The 10,000-nt window shown below is 61.6% G+C and overlaps 1 protein-coding gene across 1 annotated transcript in view; it reads right to left on the bottom strand.

Moving 5' to 3' along the window:
• Positions 1-7,130, bottom strand: part of ATP13A2 (ATPase cation transporting 13A2) — a 43,490-nt gene extending 36,360 nt beyond the window's left edge. Inside the window, exons 1-6 of the mRNA XM_068162843.1 lie at positions 6,941-7,130; positions 3,020-3,105; positions 2,620-2,787; positions 1,802-1,860; positions 1,570-1,681; positions 668-744 (exon numbers count right to left, since the gene is read on the bottom strand). Coding sequence (XP_068018944.1) covers positions 668-744; positions 1,570-1,681; positions 1,802-1,860; positions 2,620-2,787; positions 3,020-3,105; positions 6,941-7,130 — 692 coding nt within the window. The remainder of the gene's footprint in view (positions 1-667; positions 745-1,569; positions 1,682-1,801; positions 1,861-2,619; positions 2,788-3,019; positions 3,106-6,940) is intronic.
• Positions 7,131-10,000: the final 2,870 nt, after the last annotated feature.

Here is a 10,000-nt window from a genome sequence, read left to right as displayed (position 1 = left end):
CCCTGCCATGGGCAGGGACACCTCCCACAAGCTCAGGTTGCCCAAGGTCTCATCCACCTCCAGGGAGGGGACATCCATCCACAGCCTCCCTGGGCAACCTGTGCCAATGTCTCACCCAGGGGTTCAGTGTCTCACCTAAGGGTTTGGAGCATGGAGCAAAGCCCCAGCGTGGTGATGTGACTTGCAGCTAGGTCAGGAGCATTTCTGAGGGGGCTGGGGGCCCAGGAAGGCAGCAGATGGATGCAGAGAGGTTATCAACAAGGGGAGGAGAAAGCAGTGTGGCTTCCATGACCCCATACCCTGGGGATGGTCTCATGGAGGGATAGAATGGGTTGGGTTGGAAGGGACCTCAAAGCTCATCCAGTTCCAACCCCCTGCCATGGGCAGGGACACCTCCCACCAGCCCAGGCTGCTCAAGGCCTCATCCAGCCTGGCCTTCAACACCTCCAGGGAGGGGACATCCATCCACAGCCTCCCTGGCCAACCTGTGCCAATGTCTCACCCAGGGGTTCAGTGTCTCACCTAAGGGTTTGGAGCATGGAGCAAAGCCCCAGCGTGGTGATGTGACTTGCAGCTAGGTCAGGAGCATTTCTGAGGGGGCTGGGGGCCCAGGAGGGCAGCAGAGGGCTGCAGAGAGGGCAGCTGTGGTGGGGGGACAGGCAGATACCTGACTTTGCAGTAGGCCTGGCGCCGCTCGATCCAGACGTAGCGCATGCCCTCGAAGACGTAGTAGCGCAGGGAGTTCTTCTGGGCAGCGTGGCAGGGAGAGAGGAAAATGTTGGTGGAGCCAAGGGAACCCCCTGCAGTGCTCCAGGCTGGGGGCAGAGTGCTGGGAAAATGCCCAGCAGAACTGCCCAGCCTGGGGGTGTTGGTTGGCAGCAGCTGAAGATGAGCCTGCAGTGCCCAGGTGGCCAAGAAGGTCCCCAGCAGCCTGGCCTGGAGCAGCAATGCTGTGGGCAGCAGGAGCAGGGCAGGGATTGTGCCCCTGCGCAGGGCAGTGGAGAGGCCACAGCTTGAGTGCTGGGTTCAGTTTTGGGCTCCTCACTCCAAGAAGGATATTGAGAGGCTGGGGCAGGTCCAGAGAAGGGCAACCAAGCTGGGGAAGGGTCTGGAGAAGAGGGCTGGGGAGGAGCAGCTGAGGGAGCTGGGGGGGTTGAGCCTGGAGGAAAGGAGGCTGAAGGGAGACCTTCTGGCTCTCTGCAGCTCCCTGAGAGGAGGCTGGGGCCAGGTGGGGGTTGGGCTCTTGTTGTATGAGACAAGTGATAGGGGAAGAGGAAATGGCCTCAAGTTGCCCCAGGGGAGGTTTAGGTTGGCCCTGAGGAACAATTTCTTCCCCTTGAGGGTTGTCCAGGCCTGGCCCAGGCTGCCCAGGGCAGTGGTGCAGTCCCCATCCCTGGAGGGGTTTCCAAGCCCTGGAGATGTGGTGCTGAGGGCCACGGTTTGGTGGTGCCCTGAGCAGGGCTGGGTTCAGGGTGGGACAGGATGATCCTAAAGGACTCTTCCAAGCAAAATGTGCCTGGGAGTCTCTGGTGCTGCAGGAGGTTAGGTGGGAAGGGTTTCCAGCATCACCTCCTCCTTCTCGTGCAGCCTGATGGTGTCCCTGCTCTGCTCCTCTTCCGACACGCCGATGGCGATGCTGCTCCTCCGCTCCTCCGGCCTGGCCCCGGGGTGACTCTCCAGGCTGCTCAGGGTGGAAACCCGTGGGTCAGTGCCTCCTCACCCACCACCAGCACTGCAGACACTCAAAGCCCAAAGCAGAGGCAAGCCCCTGTGCCCACGGGGGCACACCAGCCCAGCTCACCTGGCCTCGCCCAGCGGCTCGGTGCACACCCGGCTGGTGAAGCACTGCCCGAAGCGGTCCTGCAACACAGGCACAGGGCTGAGCAGAGGCCAACAGGGACGTCCCCAGCTGTCCCCCCTGCTCCTTCCACTGGGCACAGTGGCCCAGGCAGGCAGGGAGTCCCTGGCCACCCACAGTTGGGTTTTGGGGACCACAGAGGGAAATGAAAGCCAGGCTGGAAGGGAAAGGGCAAAATCCTTCCTAGACTCAAACTCTTCCTGGACTCAAATTCCTCCTGGGCTCAAATTCCTCCTGGAATCACCCTGACCCCAGGAATCATTTGGCTCTGGGTGAGCACATTGCTCATGGGAGAAAAGAAGGCTGAAGGGAGACCTTCTGGCTCTCTACAGCTCCCTGAAAGGAGGTTGGGGTGAGGTGGGGCCTGGTCTCTTCTCCCAAGGAGCAAGAGATAGGACAAGAGGAAATGGCCTCAAGCTGCCCCAGGGGAGGTTTAGGTTGGCCCTGAGGAACAATTTCTTCCCCTTGAGGGTTGTCCAGGCCTGGCCCAGGCTGCCCAGGGCAGTGGTGCAGTCCCCATCCCTGGAGGGGTTTCCAAGCCCTGGAGATGTGGTGCTGAGGGCCATGGTTTGGTGGTGCCCTGAGCAGGGCTGGGCTCAGGGTTGGACTTGGATGACCTTAAGAGGTCTCCTCCAATCCAAACAATTCTGTGACTGTGTGAAAGGAGATGTCACACACAGCTGGGGAGGGGATGGTGGCAAGCAGCAATGACCAGCCCAGCCCCACACCCCTGTGCCCCCTGGAGCTCCCTGGGGCCTCACCCTGATGATGACCCAATCGGCCTGGCCAAGGGCGCAGGGCTTGCACTTCGCCTGCACCTCCAGGCTGGGCTTCCAGTGGAAGAGGACAAGGAGCAGCCCTGCTGTCAGCACGGAGCACGTGTGGCACAGGGCCACCCTCCACGGCCTGGTCTGGTAGCCTGTGACCTCCTGCAAGAGAGGAGCTGCCCTTCACTGGGAGGCTTCTGCACCAAAGAGACCGGGATGCAGATCGCCAAACCTCCGCATCCTGCACGGCTGCCAGGCTGATGCCATTCACCCCCATGCAGGAGACATCAAAGCAGCTGTGGGGCTGCAAACCCAGCAGCCCACCCTGGTGCTGGGGAGAACGTGTGGGTGCTGTGCCAAGCCCCCCTCCCCACGCTGCAGCCCCTGGACCTACCATGGGATGCTTCTCGGCGTCCGGCTGCAGGGTCCCGTAGCCCGCCCGCTGGCTGTCCAGCAGCCTGCTGCTGTCTGTGTGAGGTCAGAGAGGAGGAGACAAACAATGAGGAGGTGATCCAAGGAGTGGTTTAGGCCATGCCAGGCTGATGGGCTCCCGGCTGCAGCGGTGGCATCCCGGGGTCAGTGCCAGAAGGTGGCTGGGCTCGGGGTCTCCTCCACCATCCACCCTGCGGCTGGGCTCGGGGTCTCCTCCACCACCCAGCCCGTGGCTGCACTCAGTGCTCCTCCACCACCCAGCCCGTGGCTGCACTCAGTGCTCCTCCACCACCCAGCCCAGCTGCTGGGGTGCAGCTCCTCCAGGCAGGGGGATGCTGTGGCACAGGGCAGGCTGGCAGTGCCTGCTCACCCTCCTGCCGCACGTGACGGTCACGCGAGCGGTGCCAAGGGAGCCCGGGCAGAGCTGCTGGCACAAACCCTCTGCTGGCACAAACCCTCTGCTGGCACAAACCCAGCGGGGGAAGGGAGCAGGGCTGGTGCTGAGCCAGGTCAAGCACGAGGAGATCTCTCCAGGCCACTTTTCCTGCTTGTTTGCTCCCCCTGCTTCCTCCTGCACCGAGGACGTGGACACAACCTGGGCTTTTTTTTCCAGGTGCAACAGTGCCCAGCCTGGCTCAGCACCTGCTGCTCCCTGCTGCACCCCAAAGCCCAGCCTGGGACCACTGCAGGCATCACCACAGCCACCCCTGGTGGGATGTTACTCATCCTCCACCACCCCATGGAGCTGCCCATGCCCTAAATCCAGGCCTGGTTACAAGTGGTGGCATCCCCGGCGCGGGCATCTCTGAGCTGTCAGCTCATGGCTTGGACCACTACACTGTGCTGGGTTAGGAACTGGCTGGAGGCTGAGCCCAGAGAGTGGTGGGGAATGGTGCCACAGCCAGCTGGCAGCCAGGCACCAGTGGTGTGCCCCAGGGATCAGTGCTGGGCCCTGTGCTCTTTAACATCTTCATCGATGATCTGGATGAGGGAGTCGAGTCAGTCATCAGCAAGTTTGCAGCTGACACCAAGCTGGGAGCAGATGTTGGTCAGTTAGAGGGCAGAAGGGCTCTGCAGAGGGACCTTGCCAGGCTGGACAGAAGGGCAGAGGCCAACAGGATGGCATTCAACAAGTCCAAGTGCCAGGGGCTGCACTTTGGCCACAGCAACCCCAGGCAGAGCTACAGGCTGGGGGCAGAGTGGCTGAGAGCTCCCAAACAGAGAGGGACCTGGGGGTGCTGATTGACAGCTGCCTGAACAGGAGCCAGCAGTGTGCACAGGGGGCCAAGAAGGCCAAGGGCATCCTGGCCTGCAGCAGGAAGAGTGTGGCCAGCAGGAGCAGGGAAGTCCTTGTGCCCTGTGCTCAGCACTGCTGAGGCCACACCTGGAGTCCTGTGTCCAGTTCTGGGCTCCTCAGTTTAAGAAGGACATCGAGAGACTTGAAGGTGTCCAGAGAAGAGCAAGAAAGCTGGGGAGGGGTCTGGAGCACAGCCCTGTGAGGAGAGGCTGAGGGAGCTGGGGTTGCTTAGCCTGGAGAAGAGGAGGCTCAGGGGAGACCTCATGGCCATCTACAACTCCCTGAAGGGAGGTTGTAGCTGGGAAGGGGTTGGTCTCTTCTCCCAGGCAAGCAGCACCAGAACAAGAGGACACAGTCTCAAGCTGTGCCAGGGGAGGTTTAGACTCGAGGTGAGGAGGAAGTTCTTCACCGAGCGAGTCGTTCGCCATTGGGATGTGCTGCCCAGGGAGGTGGTGGAGTCCCCACCCCTGGAGGTGTTCCAGAGGGGATTGGATGTGGCACTTGGTGCCATGATCTAGTCATGGGGTCTGTGTTGATAGGTTGGACTCGATGATGCTCGAGGTCCTTTCCAACCTAAGTGATACTGTGAGACTGTGAGACTGTGATCTCCAAGCAGGTACCACAGGGCACAAAGCCAAACCCAGCAGCCAGCTTCCACCCTTGGAGCTGGCAGGAAAAAAAATCTCCTGGCTGGGCCAGGTTCAGGTTTGCAGGAGGACATTTAGACCAGCTTAAGGATTTACACCCCACAAGGGAGCCTCTGCATCCATCCTTGGATGAGGTTGGCCATGAGGAACAATTTCTCCCCCTTGAGGGCTGTCCAGGCCTGGCCCAGGCTGCCCAGGGCAGTGGTGCAGTCCCCAGCCCTGGAGGGCTTCCAAAGCCCTGGAGATGTGGTGCTGAGGGCCATGGTTTGGTGGTGCCCTTGGAGGGAAGACACCTCAGGCCCCACTCTGACCCCCAAACCTGTCTGCAGGTGCCAAAAGCAATGGCTGAAACCCAGCCCCTGGCTTTGATGGCCATCAGGGGTGAGGCCTCCACCTGGCCAAGTGACCCCCAGCCTGCTGCTGCCACTCCAAGAGATAAGTTTTGGGTTGAGGAAAAGGAGAGGGGGATGAGCCCAAGGGGTGGTTTAGTGAACCCAAATCCCTCCCTGGAGCCCAAGGAAGGGCTGTGCGGGGTCAGCGAGGAGGGGAGAGCTCAGAGCTCCTCTCCTGGGCTCCTGGTTAAAGGATGAGGAGGAGGGGGAGGAGGAGGATGAGTGAAGAGGGTGAGGAGAAGTGTGAAGAGGAGGAGGAGGGTGAGTGAAGAAGGCAGATGAGGAGGGTGAAGAGGAGGAGGAGGGCAAAGAGGAGGAGGAGGGTGAAGAGGAGGAGGGTGAGTGAAGAGGGTGGATGAGGAGGGGGAGGAGGAGGAGGGTGAATGAGGAGGAGGAGGGTGAAGAGGAGGAGGAGGGTGAAGAGGAGGAGGAGGGTGAAGAGGAGGAGGAGGGTGAAGAGGAGGAGGAGGGTGAAGAGGAGGAGAAGGGTGAAGAGGAGGAGGAGGGTGAAGAGGAGGAGGAGGGTGAAGAGGAGGAGAAGGGTGAAGAGGAGGAGAAGGGTGAAGAGGAGGAGAAGGGTGAAGAGGAGGAGGAGGGTGAAGAGGAGGGGGAGGGTGGATGAGGAGGGGGAGGAGGAGGATGAGTGAGGAGGGTGAGGAGAAACTGTGGAGCCCTTCCCAGCAGAGAACAAAGGTGAGGGTGGGGGTGGGGAGGGAGGGGGTGCTCACACAAAGGCTTTTCCCCAGTGCACTCCCCAGGGTTTGCAGGGAAAGATATCAAAAGCTGCTGCAAACAACCCAGCTTGCTTCCTGCACCTTCCCAGGGCAGGCTGGGAGGAAGCAGCCAGAGTCCACCTTCCACCTGACCTCTGCCAGCAAACCATTCCAACTTCCTCGAGCCTAAAGGCAGCAAATCCCTGCAGCCCAGCACGGTGGGGCTGCAACCTCTGGAGCTCAGCCAGCCCAAGCCCTGCTCCAGCAGGGCACCCACAGCACCCTGCCCAGCAGCACAAGGCCCAGGGGGGGTTGGAAGCTCTCCACACCAGGAGACTCCACAACCCCTCTGGGCAGCCTGCTCCAGGGCTCAGCACCCTCACACCAAAGGAGCTTCTGCTCAGATCTTCTGGAGGAGCTCAGGGGCAGGGCCAGAATGTGTGGAGCCACCACTCTTGCCCATGTCCATGCCCATCCCCATGCCCATGTACATGCCCATCCTCATGCCCATCCCCATCCCCATCCCCATCCCCATGCCCATGTCCATGCCCATCCTCATGCCCATCCCCATCCCTATGCCCATGCCCATGCCCCTCCCCATCCCCATTCCTATGCCCATCCCCATCCCCATGCCCATCCCCATACCTATGCCCACCCCATCCCCATGCCCATCCCCATACCTATGCCCATCCCCATCCCCATGCCTCTCCCCATCCCCATGCCCATCCCCATGCCCATCCCCATACCTATGCCCATCCCCATCCCCATGCCTGTCCCCATGCCCATCCCCATCGCTATGCCCGTCCCCGTGCCCACGGCCCTGGCTTCTCTCACCTCCCGCTCCCATCCCGGCTGCTCCCCTAAGCCTGGCGAGCGAGGGGCGGCCGCGGGCTGCCCGCTCCTGGCCGCTCCTGGCCGCTCCTGGCCGCTCCTGGCCGCTCCTGGCCGCGCCGCTTGCGCAGGCGGAGCCGCAGCCGCAGCCGCAGCCGCAGCCGCCCGGGGCTCGGCTCGGGGCGGTCGGCATCGCCCTGCGCTCAGCGGCAGCGTCCGGGAAGGATCCGGTGGCGGCGGAGGGAAGGGCAGAGCTGTGCCACCAAGTTGGAACCGTGACAGCGCGGCCACACCTGGTTGGCAAACGCGGCGCAGGGGACAGAGAATCACAGTGCCAGGGGCTGGAAGGGACCTCCAAAGCTCAGCCAGTCCAACCCCCTGCCACAGCAGGGTCACCCAGAGCAGCTCACACAGGAACACATCCAGGCAGGTCTTGAGTATCACCAGAGAGGGAGACTCCACAGCCCCCCTGGGCAGCCTGCTCCAGGGCTCTGCCACCCTCACAGGGAACAAATTTTCCCTCCTGTTCCCATGGCACTTCCTCTGCCTCAGCTTCCACCACTGCCCTTGTGCTGTCATTGGGCATCACCCAGCAGAGCCTGGCTCCAGCCTCTTGGCACTCAGCCTTTAGTCTGACACCAGGCTGATCCTCCTCTGCCTCCTCGAATGGAGCTCCTAGCCCTGAGCTCAGCTGGAGAGCTCCCAGGGTGAGACTGGCTTCCTGCCCTGCTGCTGAAGGGGGGTTAAGGGTCCAGACCGGCTCACCATCTTCAGCAGTGATCCAGAGGAGAGCCCTCAGATGATCCAAACCGCTGAGGAGTGGCTGACACCCCCCAGGCTCTGCTGCCAGCCAGCCAGACCTGCCCAGGCTGCAGAGCTGGGCAGGGCAACCTCATGAAGTTCAACAAGGGCCAAGGCTAAGGTCCTGCTCCTGGGCAGCAGCAACCCCCTGCAGCAGGACAGGTGAGGGGGCACCTGCTGGGAAGCAGCTCTGCAGAGCACCTGCAAGTGCTGGGGGACAAAAACTCCACCAGGAGCCAGCAAGGTGCCCTCATGGCCATGGAGGCCAATGGTGTCCTGGGTGCATGAAGGAGAGTGTGGCCAGCAGGGCAAGGGAGGTTCTCCTCCCCCTCTGCTCTGCCCTAGCAAGGCTCTGTCTGGTCCAGTTCTGGGCTCCCCAGTTCACGAGAGACAGGAAACAGCTGCAGAGAGTCCAGGGGAGGTTCTGAAGCTGCTGAGGGGCCTGGAGCAGCTCTGTAAGGAGCAAAGGCTGAGAGCCCTGGGGCTGAGAGCCTGCAGAAGAGCAGCCCCAGAGGGCAGCTGAGCAATGCTCAGCAAGAGCTACAGGAGCTGTGGGGGGCAAGAGGCTGGGGCCAGACTCTGCTGAGTGGTGCCCAGGGCCAGGCCAAGGGGCAGAGGGCACAAACTGGCACCCAGGAGGTTCCTATTCATCCACCTATTCCTTCACCCATCATCATCCATGCATGCATGCATGCATCCATCCTCTCCCATCCACATGTGCGGCCCAGAGGCTGCCCAGAGAGGAAGGTCCACCCAAGGAGGTTACTGCTCCAGCCAAGCAGGTCCAGTGCTTTCTGGTCAATGGAGTAGGGCTGGCAAGGTCGATCCAGGCCCTTGGAGGCAAGGACACAGAAAAGCAGGAGACAAAAGGAAAGAAGGAAGGATGAGGAAAGGAAAACAGCCTTGGGTTCAGGTGGGACAAGATTTAACTCAGGAGGATCATTCCAGAGCAGCTTCAGGCTCTAGATGGGGATGGGAGATGGTGGGGATGGGAGATGGAGAGGATGGGAGATGGAGGGGATGGGAGATGAGGATGGGAGGTGGTGGGGATGGGAGATGGTGGGGATGGGAGATGAGGATGGGAGGAGATGAGGCTGGGAGGTGATGGGGATGGGAGATGAGGCTGGGAGATGGTGAGGATGGGAGATGGTGAGGATGGGAGGAGGTGAGGCTGGGAGGTGATGGGGATGGGAGATGGGGATGGGAGGTGATGGGGATGGGAGATGGGGATGGGAGGTGATGGGGATGGGAGATGGGGATGGGAGGTGATGGGGATGGGAGATGGGGATGGGAGGTGATGGGGATGGGAGATGAGGATGGGAGGTGATGGGGATGGGAGATGGGGATGGGAGGTGAGCATGGGAGATGGTGAGGATGGGAGATGGTGAGGATGGGAGGAGATGAGGCTGGGAGGTGATGGGGATGGGAGATGAGGATGGGAGATGAGGATGGGAGATGGTGAGGATGGGAGATGATGAAGATGGGAGATGATGAGGATGGGAGGAGATGAGGATGGGAGATGATGAAGATGGGAGATGGTGAGGATGGGAGGAGATGAGGCTGGGAGGTGATGTGTTTGGCTTCAAGGCAAGAGGCTGGGGAGGAGCCAGCGTCGCTTCTCCTGCCGCTTCCACCAAGCCAGCACCACCTGCCCTGGGTGAGCCAGGAGTGAGGCACTCATGGCCCTGCTCACCAGGCTGCTGCACCAAACGTGTTCTACCAGGCAGGCTGGGCCTGCCCGCACCTGGCAGCACCCAATGGGCTGCCTGGAAAAACACCCCAGGGCTGGAGGAACCCAAGGACCAGGCAAAGGTGGGGGCCTGGAGGATGAGGAGGGCAGGATGAGGATCCAGGCTTCTGCTGCTGCCACTAACACTGCTGGAACAGCTCCAGGGCATCAGACCCTTGAGATGGGTGACAAAAGTGATGGGACAACTGGCACAGGTTGCCCAGGGAGGTGGTGGAAGCCTCCTGCCTGGAGGTGTTTGCAGCCAGGCTGGATGTGGCTGTGAGCAACCTGCTGTGGTGTGAGGTGTCCCTGCCCCATGGCAGGGGGTTGGGGCTGGCTGAGCCTTCAGCTCCCTTCCACCCCTGACAGCTCTGTGGCTCTGTGATAAACTCCTCCTGAGCCAGGTGCCCTCCCAGCAAGCCCTGTCCACCTCCAACTGGTTGCAGCTTGGGTTTGTAGGTTTGGGAGGTCCCTGGGGAGGAAGCCAGCAGCTTGGCCACCACCTGCTTGGCCACCCTGCTGACGGCAGCGGC

This window comes from Melanerpes formicivorus, unplaced genomic scaffold (genome assembly GCF_026170545.1).
Source record: "Melanerpes formicivorus ecotype bairdi unplaced genomic scaffold, bMelFor1.0.p_v2 SCAF_67, whole genome shotgun sequence".
NCBI lineage: Eukaryota > Metazoa > Chordata > Aves > Piciformes > Picidae > Melanerpes > Melanerpes formicivorus.
The sequence above is the reverse complement of the archived record's forward strand: the minus strand, read 5'-3'. Positions and strand labels throughout refer to the sequence as shown.